General features: G+C 39.2%; 1 protein-coding gene across 3 annotated transcripts; it reads left to right on the top strand.

Moving 5' to 3' along the window:
• Positions 1-15,858, top strand: COPS2 (COP9 signalosome subunit 2). 3 transcript variants are annotated; one of them, XM_070953336.1, is made up of 13 exons: positions 1-83; positions 4,291-4,404; positions 5,301-5,378; positions 5,619-5,744; positions 7,367-7,477; positions 7,588-7,665; positions 8,692-8,866; positions 10,350-10,528; positions 10,631-10,683; positions 11,563-11,660; positions 12,441-12,523; positions 12,667-12,725; positions 15,147-15,858. In XM_070953336.1, exons 1-13 carry the CDS (start codon positions 30-32, stop codon positions 15,289-15,291), a joined length of 1,353 nt encoding a protein of 450 aa, XP_070809437.1. In that variant the 5' UTR covers positions 1-29; the 3' UTR covers positions 15,292-15,858. The 3 variants fall into 3 exon arrangements, with proteins under 3 accessions (XP_070809437.1, XP_070809438.1, XP_070809439.1); XM_070953337.1 differs by having other exon boundaries at positions 7,388-7,477; XM_070953338.1 differs by lacking the exon at positions 12,667-12,725 and having other exon boundaries at positions 15,147-15,274.
• The last annotated feature ends 8,205 nt before the right edge of the window (positions 15,859-24,063 follow it).

Raw genomic sequence — 24,063 nt, forward strand, 5'->3', positions numbered from 1 at the left:
CCCCCCTCCCCTCGCGTCCTCCGGCCAAGATGTCTGACATGGAGGATGATTTCATGTGCGACGATGAGGAGGACTACGACCTGGTAAGCGGGAGCCGCTGCGCCGGGGACCCTTCCTCCCTTCAGCCGCCTCCGCTTCTCCTCCCGCTCTCCTTGGGCTCCCGGGTGCGGGGTCTGCGCCAGCTCCCCCTTGGCCGCCCGGCTGCCCCGGGGAAGGAAGAGCGGCAGGAGAGGCGGCGCCGGGCGGAGGGGCGCGAGCGAGACCCCCCCCCCCAGCCCCCCCCCCCCCACACACACGCACGCTCCGTCTCCCTCCGGCCTGGGAAGAAGAGGAGGCCGCCGCCCAGGCCCCGCGCTAGGCCCCCTCGCCAGGCCCGCCCAAGGGGCGCTGGGGCTGGGCCGCCTCGAGAGCTGGATCCATCCCTAGGAGGGGTGGGTGGGTGGGTGAGAGAGAGAGAGTTGGGCTGCTTCGCCCAGAGCAGTGTTTCTCAACCTTGGTAGCTTGAAGATGGGTGGACTTCAACTCCCAGAATTCCCCCAGCCAGCTGTGCTGGCTGGGGGATTCTGGGAGTTGAAGTCCACCCATCTTCAAGCTTCCAAGGTTGAGAAACACTGGCCCAGAGGGACCCGGCCCTGGTGGGTGGGTGGCGCTGCTGGCTGGGGGATTCTGGGAGTTGAAGTCCACCCATCTTCAAGCTTCCAAGGTTGAGAAACACTGGCCCAGAGGGACTCGGCCCTGGTGGGTGGGTGGCGCTGCTGGCTGGGGGATTCTGGGAGTTGAAGTCCACCCATCTTCAAGCTACCAAGGTTGAGAAACACTGGCCCAGAGGGACTCGGCCCTGGTGGGTGGGTGGCGCTGCTGGCTGGGGGATTCTGGGAGTTGAAGTCCACCCATCTTCAAGCTTCCAAGGTTGAGAAACACTGGCCCAGAGGGACCCGGCCCTGGTGGGTGGGTGGCGCTGCTGGCTGGGGGATTCTGGGAGTTGAAGTCCACCCATCTTCAAGCTTCCAAGGTTGAGAAACACTGGCCCAGAGGGACCCGGCCCTGGTGGGTGGGTGGCGCTGCTGGCTGGGGGATTCTGGGAGTTGAAGTCCACCCATCTTCAAGCTACCAAGGTTGAGAAACACTGGCCCAGAGGGACTCGGCCCTGGTGGGTGGGTGGCGCTGCTGGCTGGGGGATTCTGGGAGTTGAAGTCCACCCATCTTCAAGCTACCAAGGTTGAGAAACACTGGCCCAGAGGGACCCGGCCCTGGTGAGTGGGTGGGTGGGCTGTGGTGGGTCGATCCCCACCTAGCCTGGCTCAGTGGCTCAATGGCTAAGACGCTGAGCTTGTCGATCAGAAAAGTCGGTGGTTCGAATCCCTGATGCAGGTCTCCTGCGTGAGCCAAGGGGGTTGGACTAGATGACCTCCAAGGTCCCTTCCAACTCTTTGTTAGTTACTGAAGGAAAACACATTGACCCGGAGGGTGGAGGAGGGTAGGGGTCGGGGGTCGGGGGTTCCTTCTTTGGAGGAGGCAGCAGTTTTTCCTTAGGGGGAGGTGGGGGTGGGTGGGTTCTGAAATACAGACAACTGGGTTTTCAGTTTTTTTTTTATTTATTTATTTATTTGTTTGTTTGTTTATTTATTTATTTATTTATTTTTATTGATTGATGATTGATTGATTGATTGGTTCAATTTATAGGCTGCCCTTTCTCCGGAGACTCAGGGTGGCTTACAATGTGTTAAGCAATAGCCTTCATACTTTTTATATACCTGCTTAGTAGGGCTTTTGCCCCCCCCCCCTTCCTAAGCGGTGTTCTTTTTTTTATACAAAGTCAGCTTATTGCCCCCACAATCCGGGTCCTCATTTTACCTACCTCGGAAGGATTGGAAGGCTGAGTCAACCTTGAGCCTGGTGAGATTTGAACTCGCAGTAATTGCAGGCAGCTGGCAGCTAAGTGCTACTTTAACAGCGCTTTAGTCCGCTGCACCACCAAGGCTCTTGGTAGTTCAGGTAGTCCTCGACTTACAACTGTCCACTTAGTGACCGAAGTTACAAGGGCCCTGGAAAAAAAGTGACTCGCGACTGTTTTTCACACTTTGCGACCGTTGCAGCATCCTTCCCCCACCCCCCCATGGTCACCGATACTAGATGTCAAGGGATACATTTCAAAAATCGAAAGTCTTCAAACAATTTGACATCAGCAAGGCTTTAAGTTTTGTAGGCTAATGTAGTTGTAATATTCACAGGTCGTATTGCTGCATTCCACTAATCATGGTTCTGTTATTGAAAGTAATAGTAAATACTTAACGTTCTGATGTTTGGCCACCGGCTGGGTTGGCGGCCTTCTGACCGGCAAGGTCGATTGGCGGGGGGCAGCTGGATTTGCTTAACAACCGGGGTTACTAATTGAACCACGGCAGGGGTTCGCTGTTGAGAGGAAAGTCGTAAAATGGGGCAAAACTCACTTAGCAGATTTCTCACTTAACGACATAAATGTTGGGCATAGTTGTGGTCACGAGTTCTACCAGTGTTTCATTCCTGCCTCGAAGTATGATTTTTTGTCTATCTTTGTGGCGCTGGGAGGGGAAGACGACTCGATGGCCCATGATGAGTCAAACTTCGTTATCTAATTGATTATCCTAGTTATTTCTTTTCATGTGTGCATTAGGGTTCTTTTTTTTGACCTGCAGGTGGGTTGGCAGTGGCATGCTTTATAGGGAGTTTTTCCTCCTGCGTGGTAAAAGTCCTCTATTTTGATGTAATTTGACAGGTGTTGTAGGAGCCACCCCTGAAAATGTGTGACTAATCTGCTATCAATTCATTTTGTGCTATAGGAAAAGTTGTAATTCTGGTGTGTGGTGTGCGTTTTTTTTTGTTTTTTTTTTTGAGGAACAGCTTATTTAGATGTATATAGGCGTTTTGTGATTTTTTGTGACTTTCTGATGTTTGTTATTTTATTATACAAATATGACATTTTGATTTCCTGTAAGCCGCCCTTGTGTCGCTGTGAGCGAGTAGACGGCAATATAAATTTTCCAAATAAATAAATAAAACCAAATACCTGGATCTCTCCAGTAATTCAGTGGTTCTCAACCTTTTCTTCACCACCGACCTCCTTTAAATATCATTTGTGGCCACGGACCCCCAAGACTTAACCCAAGGTTTAAATCATAACATTTCTTCAAGCCTTCTCTGTGATGACATTGTGGGCCCCAGGGGTCCGCGGACCACAGGTTGAGAACCACTGCAGTAATTAATAAAGTGGAAAACAAGTTGGCTGGCATGTTTTCTAAATTGAAATTTTTGTTTGTAGGTTTGAGGGAGTACTTGTTCACTTTTGAAAACACTGATTCTGTAGATCTCCCCACAAGTTTTTTTTTTCCAAAAGGCATGGTGTGGCTATTCCTTGAAGTAGATTGCATGTTGTCCCCTTTTAAATTCAGCTCCTAGCACCTTCATTTAAAAATCAAAGAGACTCTTAAGTAGGAGATACTCTTGTTTAAGGTCTTGGAGAGCAAATCGGGTAGTCAGGTATGGATTCTCCAGGTGTAGATCATCTGTAAAACATCATCTGCTGGGTTGTATGGATCCCACCATTTATGACAAATTCAGTGAATCTACTGATTTAGCTGATCATCTACAGTAAACACAACCAGAATCTCCTTAGCCAAAAACAAGTTGTCCTTGAAAATCACATTGAAAGCATATAGGACAGTGATGGCTAACCTTTTTGCCATCGCGTGCCAAAGGCGGTGGGGGCATGGGGGGGGGGTCATGCATGTGTGTGCTCCCACCCAGAATTCAATGTGCCCCGACCCCCATGTACGTGTGACCCCCCCAGCATTAACAAGCTGTTATTCAGGCTATTTTTATTTCATAGCAGAAATCTTTCTGAAATTTAGTTATGAATTACCCCATTCCTCATACCTTAACCTAATGCAGGAAAGATTAATGCTTGGGCTGATGAATTCTACCTTGTAAAAATAAAACATACCAGTTTTTGATTTATGAAAGCTGCTTTTAACTGCACAGATTGCTTGACTTACCTTTTATTCCCTAGGACAAACTGCAAAAAGCATCCCTTTTCAAATTGATAAAGCAGCTTAAGGATGTGTGGCAACTTCAGAAGCCACTGCTAGCTATTTGCTTATGCGGTCACTACAACTCATTTTCCCCCCCAATTTCCCATTTCATTTCTACCCCATGTGTACACTCTTCTCTGGCGCTTATCACTTAATTGGTTAAAATTCAATGTTCTCAGCTGACACGTATGTATGGTTTTTTTTACCCTTTTTTAAAATACAGGAATATTCTGAAGACAGCAACTCTGAACCAAATGTAGATTTGGAGAATCAGTATTACAACTCCAAAGCCTTGAAAGAGGATGACCCCAAAGCAGCACTGAGCAGTTTTCAAAAGGTTTATAGTTTTAATTTTTCATATTGGTTTACATTTGTCTGTCAAATATTTTGCTTTATTAGGCTTTTTATTTGTGATAGCTTGGTGCAGAGTAAACCCTGTTGTCAAATAATCCTGGGATATTCTCCACGTTTCATTTTTAATATCATTTATGATAAATCAGGGCTATCAAACTCGCGGCCCACAGGCTAGATGCGTTACATGCTGGCTACGCCCACACCCGGTTTAGTGAAGGGGGAAAAAAAAGTCTCAATACATCAGGTGATGCCGCCGTGATGACTTGAGTTTGACACCCCTGTGATAGATGATATCACTGATTATCCAAGGGGTAGTCTTGTAAAGCCGATCTGGAATATCACTGCTCCTCATAATGTCTTGCTTAGGGAGAACCGAGCTTAGCTACTTAAAATCTCCTCAGTGCTACTTAGAAGTATTTAAGATTTTTTGCTTGTTGGAATATTTATTTTAAGAATAATGCATCTTCTTGTTGCTACTTTTGAATTTTTAAAGAAATCTTTCTACAACTGGATTCTCATAATGATGGGTCACACATTACCTCTTCTCTTCCTATCTGCCTTCTTTTGTTACTGTTTTAGTAACTGCATTGTAGACAGATTCAGTTGCCGATGCCTTGCTTGAAGTGACAACCAAGTCCTTTGAAAACAATTTCTGCATAAAGCTGCTGAATGCCTTCCTGGTGTAATAAATCCAGAAGAAGAACTTGAAATCGGGACATTCAAGGATGAAATACAGAAATTCTAAAAATTGCCATTTGATGGATTACAGAAGACTTTCTCCTGAAACTAAAACAAAAAAGCTGACTAGGATTTACTGCAGTTTTTGATGAAACTACAAGTATCAAAATTGAAAAATATTATCTTTCTCTTATTTTTTAGGTTTTGGAGCTTGAAGGTGAAAAAGGAGAATGGGGATTCAAAGCATTAAAACAGATGATAAAAATAAATTTCAAACTGGTAAGATGTGTATCATTTTTACTTGGGTTTTTCCTGTAAGAACTAAGCCACATCAGAATGGGAGAAAATGGTCGTTAGCAAAGTATGACCCCTTCAAAATGAGTGGAAGAGCACTTGCAGAAATTCAAGGCATGTATCCAGTTACACAGGGTTTGCCCTATTTTTAAATTTACTAACTAGACTCATCTTCAGTTTGAAATACGTTGTTATAATTCATAAATATTTCTTTTTCTGATAAAGACTAACTTTCCTGAAATGATGAACAGATATAAACAACTATTGACCTACATACGGAGTGCGGTCACAAGGAATTATTCAGAAAAATCCATCAATTCTATTCTTGATTATATTTCCACTTCAAAGCAGGTTAGATTATCTCTCCTTTCAATTTCTAGAAGTTGCACCTTCTTGAAAAATCATCTCTCTGAATGTTACAAATGCTGCTTTATTTCATATATTATAAAAATAATTGTTTCAAGTTAAACAGAGAGCAGTTCATCACAAAATAGAGAACCATTTATTTATTTACCATTTATTACAAGGACTTGCAAATCGCATGGAAGAAAAATCCATTTATTTTTATAATCTATTTCTCGCATGCAAAAACATAGGAGGAGTAAAACATGCTTTCATGTACTGGTTGTCCCAAAAAGATTGCAGGTCCTTGGGATAAAAGGGATTTTTTGAAAATATCAAATAACTACTATAATGAACCTGAGAGACTGAATTTGAGAAATTTAGCAGAATTATATCATCTATATAGCATTAAGATATAACCATTTTCAGAAAAGAAATTGCGCCTTTCGGTATAGCATGTGAGGTGGTGGGAGATATATATATATAGATAGATATATCATAGACCAACTTTTAATTTAATTTAGTTGTATGATATCAGTTTTTCTTTCATAATATATAAGATTTCAAAGACAAAGATGTAATCAAGATACTTAAGTAGATATGGAAAATCATTTGACAGCTGTAATCTTGCTCAACACTAAAAAACGTCCTGTGTTTTAACAACTGCCATTATGTAGGGCATTCCCATACCAAACTCTGTGATGGTTACGCCATGTCTTTGAGATAGTTTTAGGCTATTTCCTTAGCTTGGTTTGTTGTTCAGTGCCGTATTATTTTAAAAGGTCTAAGACTCTGTTTAGTTTTGCTTCTCTTGGAAAACTGTTAAGTAGCACCATTTTTAGCACAAATATTTTTGATTTTGCTGTTTTCTCCCTCTTTCTCATTAATTGTTCTTTTCTCAATGTTTTAAAACTATAATGTGGAAATAATATTGAAATTAAAATAAGGCCAAGCACCTAGAGTAGCCCCAAGGTGAGATAGGCAGCAAATAAATTGAATAAATAAATGAATAAAAGTGAAATATTGCTGAACGTGTGTACTGGATCTTCAAACTCCTAAAATACCTTCCTCCTAAAAAACCTGAGTTGCACAATATATGATTCTGCCATTGGCATCTGTGTTATTTTCATGGGCAGAGTTTTCTTAAGTCTTCCTTATTTCAGACCTGAAAATATAATAGCTGTTTGATAGAGAAATAAACATGGCACTAAAAAATTATGAAATCAGTGTTTCTACTTGAGCAACTTAATTATAGTTGGACAGCAATGTATCTCACTGGAGAAAAAAAAGCATTAGTCTCTTTTTATTACTTTTATTTGCCCAATATAGGGTGATAATTTTGTAGATGCCAAAATAAAAGGCACTTGGGAATTTGTAACTTCCGTAGCTCAAGCCAAATCATAGTATTATTTCATGAAGCACTAAAACACTCTGACCACGAAACAGATTCCCACAAGTGCCTGGAAAAAGAGTTTGAAAACCCACATTATGATGATCTTGTTATGGTTTGTCGATGTTAAAAATATGCACTTCTTAATGCAGATATTAGAGTATAAGTTTTCAAAGTTGCACTTTGGGTGTGTTCATGTTGACTTTATTAACAGGCACAAATTTGCTGTTTACAATTATAGAATTCTGATTTTTTATGTCAGATGGATTTGCTTCAGGAATTTTATGAAACAACACTTGAAGCACTGAAAGATGCTAAGAATGATAGGTTGTGGTTTAAGACAAACACAAAGGTAAAATGACCAATCTGGGTTTTTTGTTTTTTGGGAATGTTACAATTTTTAAATATATATTTAGGATTCTTTCTTTTTTTAAAAAAAAAAAATCACATTTTGCTTTACAGCTTGGCAAATTATATTTAGAACGAGAAGAGTATGGCAAGTTACAGAAGATTTTACGGCAACTCCATCAGTCATGTCAGGTAAGGTGCAGTTTGTTCTCTGAGTCTGTTTCTCAAGTGGTTGTAACTCTCTTGCCTGCTGCAATCCTTTGTAGAGTATTTAAACAGCACAAGCATTTATTGGACAACAGGATAGCAACGACGGAAGTGGTTTGGCAGGCATATTTTAGGAAGATAATTGATAGTCATAAAAGAAGAACATTTTTACATTGTGGGGTTCTCTGCAAAATTGCTTTGATGAGTTCTTCTAGAAGGAATTTTAAAGAGGCATTTCCCCTGCCTTTGAACAATTTTACTGCAAGTAATAATCCTGCATCCAAAAGCAAGTGTCCATTGACAGACAGGCTTATGCTAAATGTTGCGCATTTGCATTCTATAAGCACGGCCAGTCATGCATCATGATTGATCTTTCTGTTCACTTACAAAATATTAGTCTATTGCTTCCATTGTTCTGCTAACTGCAGATCTGAATGGCAGAAGTGAAGGTGGGGAAAAAACACAATTTTCATCTTCATGATTTCATTTCTTAACTTTCTCATCCAGTTCCCAAAGATCAGGGTTATAGCAGAGAGCCAAAGGATTGGTGAATCTGGTTGTCCTCAGCCTCTCCCAGAAGTCTCTTGCCATGTTTTATTTGGGAGCTTTCAACAGCTAAGCTTCCCAGTCCATGTGGGAAATAAATTTGAAGCTGATGGTAGAATGGAGAATCCAATAATTAACTTCTTCACCCCTGGAGTTCTCCCTTCAGGTGCAGAGAGAGAACTGTGTTCAAATTATGCCCTCTGGAAAGCTGTAGAAATTCAAGTTTATGGCTCCTAGGAATCTGTACTAGATTTTGGTTTCTCTGTGTTGATTTCAATGGTATCCTACTTCATTTTTTTTTTCAATCCAGGCATAAAGATGTCACAAGATAGTTTAGAACTTGCGGTGCATATGAGACACCTTTTATAAATTAAAATCTACAAATTTCATCTGTATTTCAGAGGAAGCAGAGAGAAAAAGTGTATTCATGATTTTATACTGCACGTGTTGTTTTTTTTTTACTAGACTGATGATGGAGAAGATGACCTTAAAAAAGGCACCCAGCTATTGGAAATTTACGCTTTGGAAATTCAAATGTATACAGCACAAAAAAATAATAAAAAACTTAAGGCACTATATGAACAGTCATTGCACATCAAGTCTGCAATTCCTCATCCGCTGATCATGGGAGTTATCAGAGGCAAGTACAGTGGCACCTTAAAGGCTAACAGATTAGGCCAGGGGTCATCAAACTTGGCAACTTTTAAGACTTGTGGACTTCAACTCCCAGAATTCCCCAGCCAACCATGGATTGGATATTGGAAGAGGCATACTGCTAGTAAAACAGCAGTATTTTAAACAAGTTAAATTTACAATTTAACTTGTTTAAAATGTTTGTATAGAAACATGTTGCTTAACCCTGTGGCTATGAGAATAAGTATGATTTGGATTACTGCAAAGGGAGGAACATAATGGACATTAGTATTTTAATAAATAGGGTAAGGGGATTGCTAGCTACAATTTATTAGAGACGTTATTTGTAGAAATCATGTTAAGCTGGATATCGATAGGTATAACAACAGAATTAGGGAGAATGCAGACACTCTGTGTTACGTTTATAGATTTATTACCTCAAGGCAACATGTTGAACATGACCGAATTTCTTAGAATTGATTAGTATTGTTGGATTGGTGCCTGTGGGAAATTAATTAGGCTCTTGTGACGCTTGGAGTCCAGTTCCAAAAAGGTGCTTTGGAATCCTTGGCAGGCAAAGGTAGCTTCTATTTGCAGCCCTTTAAAATATCTTGTTTCTTTTCAAGATCATGTGACTATGGCCCTGTTTATACTCTGAAACAGCATTTTGGAACTGAATCCAAGAGTTGCACAACTCTGGGGTGGGGAGGGGGGAGGGACTGCCTTGGCAGATGGTCTCCTTTCCTTAAATTACCAAGCAGATACAGTCATGTTTCACTTCTTAACATTGATGTGTATTACAGCTTGAATATTCTACAGACATAATGAGATTCCAAGCTTGCCGTTTGGGAAAATTCCCTCCGAACAAATGTATTTATAGGTCTACCTTTTTTAGCAACAGTTTGAAGTTAATGTGTTAAAAAAAAAAAAACACCTTTGCGACCAATCCTCACATTTATCACTATTGCAGCGTCTCTCACCGTTCCAAGATTCCCATTCGAGTGCCTTGGAATTGGCACATGTTTATGACTCTTGCAGTGATCAGTGTTGACGTGCTTCACACATGACTTGCAACGAACAAAGTTAATGCAACGCAAAAGTAAAATTGCAAGTCGCGGCCACATAATGCTTTAGCTAACGATCATGGTGACTCACTTAACAACTGAGAAGGGATGTAAGTCTGTTCTGGTCATGTGATCTGCTGTTTAGTGACCACAGAGCTTAGTGATGGAATTGCCAGTCTCAATTGCTAAGAGAGGACAACCTGTATATAGGTTCACCGTAATAACTGAATGTTTATCCAGGATAGCAGTGTTTATCTTACACTTCCTTATAATGGGTAGTTGAAATAAGAGGGGTGATTTAGGCATTATTCAATCCGCTTGGCTCTGTCGGTATTAATAAACCAAAACGTCAATTTTAAAAGGTATTCTGTGTTCTACGCGGCAAAAGTAAATCATTAGCAGCTGTCTTTAATTTTTCTCCCACAGAATGTGGTGGCAAAATGCACCTACGAGAAGGTGAATTTGAAAAGGCACATACTGATTTCTTTGAAGCGTTCAAAAATTATGATGAATCAGGGAGTCCAAGAAGAACTACGTGCTTAAAATATTTAGTCCTAGCAAACATGCTGATGAAGTCTGGAATAAATCCGTTTGATTCTCAGGAGGTACAGCTGACTCTTTCTTTGTTTTTTTGGTCTGCGTGAAAGAGATTAGCAAAAATATTTTTGTTATTGTAGAAATGTAAATATATATTATTTCCCATGTAGGCAAAACCATACAAAAATGATCCAGAGATTCTAGCAATGACAAATTTAGTAAGGTAAGAACTTTCTCCTTAACGAGCAAAATGAATAGCAACTTCCAAATGAATTTCAAACAGTATGAAGTGCTAGAGAAAATTTGAAATTTGTTTCAAAATTATCTTTAATTGCAGAACATACACATTCTTTAATTAATGACCATTAGAATGTAAGAGATACCCATAGTTTGATGTATCAGTGGTCCATCCATCTGTTATACTCCTGATGTTTAATTTCTATGTCACTGTTACAAAAAAAGTTATTCTAGTTTACCAGATATTTTCTAAATTATTCAAGGCAAGATGTGGCATGTGGATGAATGAGATTATGTTGTTAAAATCATATAGGTCTAAAACCAAAATGAATGGGACCACTAATTCCTTGCCCACCTCCAAACCCTTAGTTAAACCTGGATGAGCACTTTGAGTGGTAGCCCCTGTATCATTAAAAAAAGTAGAAACTATTCAATTTCACAAACTGAGAAATTACATCCTCCCCCAAACTCCTGATCTGCAGTCTCAGCCCCCCCCCCCCCCTTCTCAGTCAGAATTTCCTGTTGGAAAGGCTGCTCTAGATATAGCAATAGCACTTAGACTTACATACCGCTTTACAGTGCTTTACAGCCCTCTAAGTGGTTTACAGAGTCAGCATATTGCCCCCAACAATTTGGCTCCTCATTTTATGGAAGGATGGAAGGCTGAATCAACCTTGAGCCTGATGAGATTTGAACTGCCAAATTGCAAGCAGCCGGCAGTCAGCAGAAGTAGCCTGCAGTACTGCACTCTAACCACTGCGCCACTGTAGCGCATATGCTCCCTTTTGGATTGGAAATATAAATGTATGTGCTCACTGTCTCTTTCAGTCTGCCAGAGTGTAACTCAGTGGTCTTTCTCTTGCAGTGCCTATCAGAATAATGACATCACTGAATTTGAGAAGATCCTGAAGACAAATCACAGTAACATCATGGACGATCCCTTCATAAGGGAGCACATTGAAGGTAGAGATTTCGTTGGATTTTGCACTCTTCATTTTCCACCTGCCTGGATTAATGATGTTCTCAGTTCATAAAACTTCTTTTGTACTGAAATAACATTAAAAGTACATCTAAAATTCTGTTAACCATGAAAATGTGAGGATTGAACCATACAATTTTTACTTTAATCAGTTTGTGATAAGGTGGTTAATTAAAGACCTTGGCATCATTTGTATATTTTTGGATGATTTAAATTTTGTTATTTTAATTCTCAAATATTTTCATTTGAAAATCAGTTATTGGATCTCAGGATATACAGGTGGTCTTTAAGTTATGGCAGTTTGTTTAGTAACTGTTCAAAGTTAAAACAGCACTGAAAAAAGTGACTTACGGCAGTTTTTCACGCTTACAATTGCTGCAGCCATCCCCATGGTCGCATAATTAAAACTCAGATGCTTGGCAACTGATTCATATTTATGACGGTTGCAGCTTCCTTGGGTCATGTGATCTCCTTTTGTCACCTTTTGACAAGCCAAGTCAATGGGGAAGCCGGTTTCACTTAACAACCACGTTACTAGCTTTAACAAATGCAGTGATTCACTTAACTGTGGCAACCAAGGTCGTAAAAATGGGGCAAAACTCACTTAACAAATGTCTGACTGAGCAACAGCAATTTTGAGCTCGTGGTTGTGGTTGCACATATAGAGCAATCCAGCAATCACTGGATAGAAACATATGCATTTCTTTTATTTCTAACACTATCCCTTATTTGTGCAATGACCGTTTGCTTTTGTCTTCTTCCAGAACTTTTGCGAAACATCAGGACACAAGTGCTTATAAAATTAATTAAGCCTTACACAAGGATACATATTCCATTTATTTCTAAGGTACATGTTGTACATATTGTTTCCGCAGGTTTTCAGTTCTTGTTACTTATCAGAAAGTTAGAAAAAAAAATGTTGCATCTTCATATTTACGTCCTTGAACTTCTAACGTTTGGCCCGTCACTTCTGCCTGTTTTTCCCCTTAGGAGTTAAACATAGACGTAGCTGACGTGGAAAGCTTGCTTGTGCAGTGTATACTGGATAAGTGAGTATTCCCCCCCACCTTTTCTTCAACAATAAATATTTTCAAGGATGTATTTATAGTGCAGGACATATAAACTGTGTATTATTTTTTTCAGTTAAAATGAAGTTGATGTTCAGTTGTATGGTGATAGTAAAATACTGTATTCAACATTATTTGGTGGGGAAACAGTATCATGTGGGAGATACAACATTATCATTTTGTATCGTTCCGTAAATATTGATTATATTCAAAAAAAGGACTAAGTACATGGAGACATAGCCGACAGAGGGTTTTTTTTTCCCTCCCTCCTAAAATTTTAATGATAACTCAGTAACTAATCACATCGATTCATAAGGATATAGTTTTAAAACATCAATCGGGTAACTACTGGTAAGGAGGCAGGTAGTTTATTGAGTAAGCCTCCAGGCCATATCAGGTAATACCTACTAAAGGTCAAACATTCACAGCTCCCATCAACCTTGTCATTCGATTGGGGGGGGGGGTTAGAATATAGAATAACAGAGTTGGAAGGGACCTTAGAGGTCTTCTAGTCCAACCCCCTGCCTAGGCAGGAAACCCTGCACCACTTCAGACAAATGGTTATCCAACATCATCTTAAAAACTTCCAGTGTTGGAGCATTCACAACTTCTGCAGGCAAGATGTTCCACGGATTAATTGTTTTAACAATTAATCAGGAAATTTCTCCTTAGTTCTAAGTTGCTTCTCTCCTTGATTAGTTTCCACCCATTGCTTCTTGTCCTGCCTTCTGGTGCTTTGGAGAATAGCTTGACTCCCCCTTCTTTGTGGAAGCCCCTGAGATATTGGAAGACTGCTATCATGTCTCCCCTAGTTCTTCTTTTCATTAAACTAGACATACCCAGTTCCTGCAACCGTTCTTCATATGTTTTAGCCTCCAGTCCCCTAATCATCTTTGTTGCTCTTCTCTGCACTCTTTCTAGAGTCTCCACATCTTTTTTACATCGTGACATTTTCTTCTGTTCAGTTGTGTCTGATTCTCCAAAACTGGCTGGACCAGGTCCCTGCAGTTTCTTGACAAAGTTTTTCAAAAATGGCCTGCAACTTCCTTTTCCTAGGGCTGTGAAAGAATCCCAAGGTCACTCAGCCGGCTTTACGCCTAAGGCAGGACTCCCCAGTGTCTAGCCTGATGCCTTAATCATTACACCAAGCAGGCTCTCTAGATTGGGGGATAGAACAAAATAAAAACAGATGCTGGGTTAACGTGTCAAATTATCTCACTGATTACGATTGTTTTTATTAGGAAAGAGGTATCGTTTCACTGTCACTTCCATTTCATCATAGCACAAAGTTTCAAAAGTTCAATTTCATTTGTTCTTGGCTTTGAGCTAAGTGTTGCTTTTAAAACAAATTTAATTTATAAGTAAAATTTCTAGACTTTAAGAATTCATTGATCAAAATGTCTCTCTTTCCCTGTAAAAGTTTTTTTTTTTTTTTAATAGGAATAGGAATGTATGAGAGATGTTGTGTCTGCATTCTTTCGGGTTTTTCCCCCCTTATCTTTGTTGCTGGTTTTGTGTGTGTGTGTGGTTTTTTTTAAAAAATAATCAACTTGCATGCAATTGGAATTTGGAATGTATCTAGTTTCCGCTCTAAAGTGCCCTTTCTTGTTTTCTTCAGTTTAAACTCTAGCATACTATATTCACAATCTTCTGGTCATATTAATTAAGAACACGGTGTGAGTTTGGATTTATCTTGCGAATCCTATTTGAAGCCAAAATTACAGTAGCATTTATCAAATTATGATTAGTTTCGAAACAGATTTCACAAACTCTGACTCATAACAAATTCTGGTTAGAATTAATAGAAGCACCTAGATCCGTGATGGCGAACCTATGGCACGCGTGCCATAGGTGGCACGCAGAGCCATATCTGTGGGCACACAAGCGTTGCCCTAGCTCAGCTCCAGCATGCATGCATACGCCAGCCAGCTGATTTTCGGGCCTTTCAGTCCCACCAGAAATCGGGAAACGGGCCGTTTATGGCCTCCATGGGGGTGGAGAAGACCATTTTCGCCCTCCCCAGGCTCCTAGAAAGCCTCTGGAGCCTGGGGAGGGCAAAAAACAGGCCTACCGGGCCCATTGGGCCATCACATGCCAAAAGCGGGGGTCGCGCGGGGGGGGTGTCGCGTGTGCATGCATGGGGGGCAGGGCACATTGAATTATGGGCGTGGGCACGTACGCGCTCGACTCCCCGCGCTCCCCCCCTCCCTCTTTTGGCACGCGACGGCAAAAAGGTTAGCCATCACTGACCTAGATTATGCTTCTGTGTAATTAGATGTGAAAAGAAATTAAGGAGGGAAGTCAAAAGTATTGTGTGAACTTGGTGAGTGACCAGTGCTCTCACCATCCATGGTGTAGATGTATCAGTTTGTAATAACGTTTTGTGTTTTTGCTTCTTTCAAGCACTATTCATGGCCGGATCGATCAAGTAAATCAACTCCTTGAGTTAGATCATCAGAAGCGGGGTGGAGCACGGTATACTGCGTTAGATAAATGGACCAACCAACTAAACTCACTCAACCAGGCAGTAGTCAGTAAGCTGGCTTAAACAAGAACAAGCTATGACGAAAATCTACTTAAGACAACAGCGCAGTGATGTAAACTTTAAAAACTGGGAATGGCAAAACTACTGTCGGTTGGTGTGCCCTGAAATTATTGGAGTTACTGGCAGAAGTGCTTTTTTGATCAGCTGGTTTGTGTTTTGCTGCTGCATTTATCCCAAGAAAAAAAAAAACAGCTTTAATCTTCAGAAGAAAACCAAAATGCCACGGGATTTTGATGCTGTGTTGACCTTTTGCCCTCACCATGCAACACCCTAATAATCTGCCAAGGGGCACCTTGCGGCCAGAGAGAAGGTTATGTTTGTCATGATTTTAATTACACTGACACGTTCCTGTTGGTTTAAATTTAAGCGTATTTTACCTGCAGAAAAAAAAAATAAATCTCACAAAAAATAACCTGCAATAACTTGAAACGCATACCCTTTTGAACATTTCCTCTTTCTCATGTATACATTGAAAATGTTTGCTGCATTTTGCAAAATGTCAACTCTCCAAAAATGTGTCTGCATATTTCTGTACCTGCAGTGTAATAAAGGATTAGAGGAAACCCACAATTATGGTGGCATACTGTCACTTAGGTTTCAAGCAGCAGAAATAAACAGTGCGGTTCAGAAATTGTATGTATATATATATATATTTATTATTTCTTGAAAAGTTTTAACTGTTACATGGGCGAGTTGCATTTGTGGGACTTGAAAGAGCAAGAGGGTTTAAAATAATTTTTTGGGGGGATGGGGGGAGGTGATGCTGGCCTTAAACTGTAATAATTGGTAATCGAGGATGGTTTGTGCATTCTTTACATCAATATTAGACTTTTCTGTTTGAAAAGACTCTCTGGATAGCACGATAGCCACAGTTGGATTTTTTTTTTATAGCCCTAATTAATTCCAACCTAAACCTTGCAACTGGAATTAGAATGGGTTTAACAAACCACTTTGGGTTAAATATAGTTTCTGAAAATACAAATGAGGTAACCATAGTTAGCTCTGAAATGGGAAAAAAAGGCAAGACATTCCCAAATGGGACTGGGGGTGGTGATAGTATGTAATCTGACAAATACGACCTGAGATGATTAATGTGGATTGAGCAGCAGACATTTGGGGTGGCTGGTAGACGTTGCTTTAAATTGTCCAAGTATATTTGTTTTGGTTTTGGGGGGGGGGGTTGTATATTGTTTTAACAATCCTAATTTAATAGGTATATTAAGCCTAATTTAAGAGTATATGTATGTGTTGTACCTGCTGTTTCAGTTCATTTCAGATTTGGATTTTTAAATGTTGACTTTGAGAACCTTAATTACCGCTGATGGGCTAGCGCAAAGGTGTCAAACTTGATTTCATTGAGGGCCGCATCAGGTTGTGTTTGACCTTGGGTGGGTGGGGGGGCAGGGCCAGCTCGACATCACTTGTGTCGGGGGCACCTGTGATGGCCCGAGCACACTGCCAGGGAAAACGGGCTCCCAAGCTCCGTTTTCACCTGTGACAGCCTCCTGCAACCCTCTGCCAGCGAAAATAGAGCGGCCCTCCCAAGCTCCGTTTTCACTGGCAGTGGCACCGTAGACTAGTCCTTCGCTGTTTCCAGGGCAGCCCCGTGGGCCCCATCTAAACACCCTGCGGGTTGGATCTGGCCCCCGGGCCTTGAGTTTGACACCCCTGGGCTAGCAGCACTAAACTGAAGTTTGTAGTTTAATCTTTTTTAAAATTTAATTTAATTTTTAATTTAATTTAATTTCCAATTTATATACCGCCCTTCTCCCTGAGGACTCAGGGCGGTGTACAGCCAAGATAAAAAACATAAAATACAAATATTAAAACATTTAAAAATATATATAAATTTTGGCCCGAAAGTTAAGAATCACAGAAAAAAATGAAAGACAAAAGACTAACCTTGCCAACAATTCTGTACGGATGCTGTTTGTAGGGAAAAAGTGGTTAGCAGTAGGGTAGCGGAGGGTAAATTCCTCTGTTCTTACTGATAACTGGGGGGCTGACATAATAAAGCAGCAAAAGTTACACCAATTTAAGTTTTACAAATGATTGAAAAGACATGGTTCAGAGTAAAAAGTTGAGTTCGGGAAGATAAAAAAATGTATGAACATGTATCGTTTGTGAAATCAATCAGTATTCTCACTAATATCGCAGTTAATTCAAAGCAATAAAAAGAGGCCACTAACTTGTCATAATAGGAAAAAAGAAAAAGAAAAACAACTGAGGGTTGTGATTTTTTTTTTCCAGAAAAATATATAGGAAATACATATAGAATTGCGTGTATATTTTCCTTTTGCTGTGCCTATCCCATAAGCTTCAGCATTTGGTTGAACTGATATAAACATGTATCAGAGCAAGAGAGAGATTTGAAAATGTCAGCAAAGTGTAAAAATGTAATACCTTGGGTAAAAAAAAAACTTTTAAAGAATGGATAGGTGGGATTTCAAGGTTTATTGCTGGGCTTCATTCTAGGGTATCTTTGAAAATTAGATCACTTCCATTTGCAACTCCAGTGTTTTCTGTATCTTTTTCTGTATTTATTTTTGTGGTATTTATTTATTTGTTCATTTACTTATTCGCCTATTTCGTATTGATTCCAAGTTGAGTTTTTGACTTCAGGGCATCTTATGTGAATATAATGCCACACATGGAACCAGCAATATTAGCGATTGAACAGACACACTGTCCTTTAAAGCTTTGTTATTATGTGCTGTGCAGTTAAGCGCAATCAGAAGTAAACCCAGTGGAATCCAATGGGAATTGTTCCCTAATAAGCAGTCTTAATCCTGTATCAGTCTTCACAACTGAAACCCTTTTGTTCCATTGTTGCTGCTGAATTGACAAACCGCACGCAGAATAGGGATATAGAGAATCTGTAGAGCCTCCTACTCATCTGGAGGAAGGAACTCTTGTGTAAAATTAATGGAGCATTTCTTGAAAGTACAAACGGAATAGAAGGTAAAACAGAGGACAGCATTTGGAGAGCCAACATGACTCTTAACAGTGTAGGAGAGCTAAACTTTTAATCTGTTTAATCGTACTAATAGCTAAGTTAAAGCAATGGCTGTTGCAACATTGGGAATGCTTCTATCACATCATTTAAAAGAAGGAGAGAAGTAGGTTTTGCAAGAATAATGATCGCATGTATTAATTCTGGTGTAGGCTCTTTGAACTGATTCTTGCCTAAGGTGATGCCTGAACAGCGAAAGGAATTTTTATGCTGTAATCCATGTGGCAAAATATTCGCTGTGTAAGATAGATCGGTGTGCTTCACTTCAGAAATTCTCACTGCACCAAAGGATGCTGCAGAACATAGGGACATGGCTCAAACTGGCATGCTTAATGCATCTCTGTGAGAAATGATAACGGTAGCCTTTATTTACTTGGGCTTGTAGCTATAATCTTTGGAGATTTATAATAAAGAAATGGAAACTACCTGTCTGGTTCAAAGAATGTGTAAACATAAGGCAAACGAGGAAGCAGTACAGATATTAGAGAAGCATGAAAGAGAGAGACAAATCCAGGCCACGGGTTTATGAGCTTTTCTACATGAGTAGTTTTCTTACATGGGAGGAAAAACCCAGCATATAATTTGCTTTGATTCTCAGTATTAAAAACAGGCAGAGCTTTTTCTGCTCTACCTCTGCAACAAAGTTAAGTCCATATCCTTTTCGTTTTCTTTCATAGTACCGTTTCCCCGGAAATAAGACATCCCCTGATAATAAACCCAATCGAGCTTTTGAGCGCATGCGCTAAAATAAGCCCCCCCCGAAAATAAACCCTCCCCGAAAATATTTAAGCACAGAGCTGGAAATCAGGTAAGACTGCAAGAGGAGCCCCATCTTGCTCCATGAGCCCCAAAATAATAAGACCTCCCTGAAAATAAGCCCAAGTGCTTATTTCAAGGTTCAAAAAAATATAAGACAGGGTCTTATTTTTGGGGAAACATGGTATGTATGGTTTGTTGTAACAACTATGAAAGAGGAAACAATAAACAAAATCTAATAATTTTTTAAAAAACCAAAAATGTTTAGGCATAGTGTATAGCATCCACTAAAAGTGGAACAATTATTTGAAAGTCTGAAGAATTTCCACTGAATGCTAATCCTATTTTGGTTATCAGTTAAAGAAGTTTTCTCACAGAACTAGTTCCTTTGCTAATTATCTACTTAGCTGATTCAGAAGGTGAGTTGGCAAGGCCAGCTCTGTTGGCTTTGGTGTTATGAATTGGCTTCCAGAATTGGGATGGAACATTATACTTGAATTTTATTTATTTTGCCTCTGGCTGCTTCTTTTTTCTGTCGTCTGTTAAATGGCAAAAAGTAAATAATGTTGAAAAGTATATGAATTGCCTTAATCTGGATAGAAGTAGAATGGATTTTAATATTCCCAGTATCTGTAGTATTAAATCAACTGTCTATCAAGAGTTCTGTACAAATATCCTTTTAAAAGTTTGAGAAGCAGCAAACAGGATGAAATCTGATACAGTTGAATTTATTTGGGATTAATTACACATTTAATGCTGAACGCTCCAAATCAAAATGGCTTAAAAATGTAATTTGATACTAAGATTTAGTATCAAATGAGCTTTACCCAGCCCATTTTTAGAATGCCCATGATAGGAACTACTAATTTTTAGGAAGTCAACATTCAGCTGACAATTAATGGCTTAGGCCAGAGCCATACTAGAGCATATCTAGTTACAGCTGAACAAGAAAGAAGGGTGAGCAAAATTTATTTTATGGGCTAATTTCCTGGTGCAGCTCAGATGTACAAATTCTAATAATAATATAGAAATCTAGATTTTTGTGTACAAAAATCATATGACTTCAAACAGGCAGCAAACTGCAGAAACACTGGGCTGAAATTTCAATATCTGCTATGTATTTTTAATGTGTCCGTGCAAACATCTTTACTGTGCTATTCCTTCAGCTAATTGTTACAGGACTATTCTAGTCAATAGTTTTTTAAAAAAGATGCCCTTTCAATACTAGCTTGATAAAAATGAGTAGCAAAATGAATAGAGGAAGAGTAAGACTTCCAAGAGGATCCAACTATTCCTGGGGATATAACTGGAGTTAGAGTTACCACCACTAAAATCTGTTTAGAAAGTATATTGCAAATATCGCAAGTCAAGTACAAAAGTTACACTACAGAAATGAAGCCTAACACAGATTGATATGGACTTGTTTTTAATTTATTTTGAGCTCCCTGGAAGAGAGTGGGATGATAACCTCATAAATGGAAAACATGTTTTTCTTCCAGATCTTCCCGAGAGAAAATGCATGGTTTCTGGAAACATCAAAGAACCAGCGCAAGTTACAGTTTTCTGCAATTCATGGTCACTTGGGAATATCCTAAGGATGGTTAGACCTCTGGCTAGCTTTTTTGTTTTGAGTTGAAGTTCAAGGTAAATTCCATTCTTTCTTTTCACAGATCAACCCAAGCACATGATCTGGATATCATTTCCTCTTGCCCAGTTGGCAGGACTACAATTTTCCACCTTGTTTATGAGGAAGTTGGGTTTAGTAGCCAAAACCTCATGTAGAGAAATGTGCTGTCGTGGAGATAAAAGTCACCAGGGGTGTGGCCCAGTCGTCAAGTCTATAAAAACTGATCAGACCAAAGGTTAACCTAGTCCAGTCAAGCCTCTGGAAGTTTCACAGAGTAACTTTCCCATGATCAGGGGCTGCCATTAGCTTCTATGGGCACGAAAATAAGGTCCTGCATTTAGTGATAAGCAGGCTGCAGAAACACTTTAATACTGCTGACCAGAGAGCTGACATTTAAATTTCCCACACTCTAAAGCAATAATATTTTGGAAGTAATAGTTTTCATATTTAGCCCTTTAAATTGTTTGCCCTCCCAGATCAGATTCCAGCGTGTTCTTAATCTCTCCCATATAAATTATGGGAAACAATAAAGTGCTGCTTTAGGGACATTACTGACTTGAGGATAAAATCTGTGTTCTGCAACTAATTGTGAAACTGTTCTTCATTGATTTTTTTTGTGTGCCTCCAGAGCATTGAAAATAAAACTGCATTTCTATAGTGTGCAAATTCTCCCTTGCACGTGCAATCTGTCTACATAATTGTAGGAATTTTGCTGCTATGAAACAAACAGATTAAATAAATATTAAGCAGATGAGTGTTGAAGAACCATAGAGTTGGCAAAGCTTGAATAAAAGCCTTTTTTTTTTTAAAAAAAAATGACCTTTACAAGGATATGTATTTCTGGATTTGTTAAAAAAAAATAACACAATGAATATTTTCAGTGCAGCAATACATTTATTTTAAATACAATCAAGCAATTTTTTAAAAAATGTCACAGGCTGTAATTCAACAGTCAACATATTTTGGAGTAGGATTTCTAACAAGCTGAGCTACATTTTTTGCTTAATAGATCAGATGGCCATGACAAAGGACCCAGTTGTTTTAAATCATGCTTGCAGTGGGCATTTTTCACTAGATTCTCTGTTGGGTGGACATGTTCTCCCACAGTTTGAAGGCTAAGAACAGCGACCAGGTTTTTAACTGAGCCATTTATGAACAGGAACATGACATGCATAAATACGATAATGCAAATGTATTTTAGGAAGGACAGAAGAACAAAGATTAAGTTATCTATTTAGAAAAGTTAAGAAATCTGAATACTGGTTAGTGTCTTGCTACATTTTGCACTCGTGTATTTATGGATGACTCATTAAACTCTGTTCTTAAATTGCAGGGCTTTAAGGACTCTTGATAAAATCTCTTTATATAAGGAATTGGATACACACCTTAATCATACCCTGGAAAATATGAAGAAATGTTATGGGGGTGGAGGGAAAATGGTAACATTACTATATCATCTCAATAGTAGGAATGGATACTGTGCCTTTTGTGTAATTTCCTAATCCAAAAAATGAATATTTTTCTAATGTTACAATTATGCTGCTGCTTGAGTACAAAGTAGTAAGGAATTGATTTATGTGTAAACGTGTTAAGAATGTGGACTTTTTCACAGGTGGCATTTAGAAATATTCCTGAGCTTCAGCAGGAATGTAAAAAACCCTACAACTCAAAAATTTGCAATGCAAATGCATTTCCTGTGTCCCAAAGGTGTTTTTCTTCCAAAAGGCTTTCTTGGTTTTTTTTTTTTCTTTGAAAACGTTTCGCTTCTCATCCAAGAAGCTTCTTCGGTGAAGTGAGAAGTGAAACATTTTCAAAGAAAAAAAAACAAACCTTTGAGACAACCATAACCTGGCTGATTGAGAATCTCCATAGACATGTTTCTCGTGCTTCCTAGTTATGGCTACACATAAACATAAATAATACATGAGACATAAAACTACATTATACTTCCATGTATGAAAACTTCCCAAAGTAATAGGAAATGGAGTTACACTTTCTGGTCCTTAAAAGGAAAGAAATAGCTTAGCGCAGTTCCACTTAGCATTTACATCACGGCATATAATACAAGATAGTGCTCTGACCATTCTGTATGGAGCTGATTCAATTCAAACTATATATTTTGGTTATGTATCTCACATTGCAGCTAACCTTGCTGTCCAAAACGACGGTATTTGTAGAATGCAGTTTTCCAGAAACATAAAAAAAACATAAGATCATTTTTTTCCCCTATCTTGTTACAGGCTCTTGTCAAACAGGTTTTGGACATTTTTAAGCTCTTTCTAACATGATCTTTAAATGCTCTGACTTCATGTTGGCAGCTGTTTTTATTTTGTGTGAATCAACAAATGTTGAGGTAGCAGGTCCATCTTTGACAGCCCCTTTAGGCAAAATGCCAATCAAGGAAGAAGAAGCCTTATCTCATCTGCACTACTTAATCGCTCCTTCCTCCTCTGGTTCAACCAATGCCATGTTCCAGAAGACAGAGTCAAATACTCAGGTTTTACTGTTCATTCTCTGCGTTGTTTTATTGCCAGAGAGCCCATGTGAGAAGTCAGCAGGATAGAAGAGCCCCAGGAGCCAGAATTCAAGGACTCTTCAACTCAACTAGGATGTGAATTTCAGCAGATAACCAACAGCGGTTGAAGCATGTGATTTAAAGCACAAGGATTTTCCCAATTCAAATATTTACGTCTCAATGATTATTTGAAGATGAAATAGGCGCAGTTATTTAAAAACAACAAAACTGGTTTGTCAAAAATTGACAAGAGCCTGAAATAATTTCTTGACCAACTCATGTCTGCTCAGTATCGTTTTTAAACATACTTCCATAACAAACAGATTTTATACTTGTAAAATGAACAGTGCCTATCTGTAAAGCAGTTATCTCTTGAAGAATGGGTCAAATTTGGAGAGTTTAACTTTGATGTCAGCAAAAGCCTCGATTAAACCATTATCTAAAGAATACTTGCTTTCGATTCCATAAATAGGTCAGGCAAAATATGTCCCTGTTCTCTGAGGTAGCATTATATGTATTGAATCAGAAGTATTTCTAATTGATAGAAGTAATCAACAGGAGATGACTTGCTTCATAATTACCTTTCATTTCCTATGAACTATTTGATCATTCTGGGAATATGTGATGGAGCATCATTTGTTATGCATATTCTATTACTGCTTTCTAAACAAAAAACTTGATTAATAGGCCCATTTCTGGGGATAAGTTCAATACAGATCAACCTATACCAATTCTTATCAAAACAAAATGATGTTGTTGAAAATGTTCTTAAACTGGGTCAATAAACCTATTATGATCTAAGCTGTAATATTTAGTGTTGGATCCATGCAATATAATTACGCTCTTTGAAAATCGATTGACCTT

Source organism: Pituophis catenifer, unplaced genomic scaffold (genome assembly GCF_029215685.1).
Source record: "Pituophis catenifer annectens isolate HBS135680 unplaced genomic scaffold, rPitCat1.0.hap2 SCAF_14, whole genome shotgun sequence".
Classification (NCBI taxonomy): Eukaryota; Metazoa; Chordata; class Lepidosauria; order Squamata; family Colubridae; genus Pituophis; species Pituophis catenifer.

Excerpts from the sequence above, each read along its gene's own strand:
- COPS2 (XM_070953336.1), top strand. The coding sequence starts at position 30 with ATGTCTGACATGGAGGATGATTTCATGTGCGACGATGAGGAGGACTAC. Across the intron at positions 4,405-5,300 it reads CACTGAGCAGTTTTCAAAAG|GTTTTGGAGCTTGAAGGTGA; the intron begins GTTTATAGTTTT and ends CTTATTTTTTAG. Across the intron at positions 7,666-8,691 it reads AACTCCATCAGTCATGTCAG|ACTGATGATGGAGAAGATGA; the intron begins GTAAGGTGCAGT and ends TTTTTTTACTAG.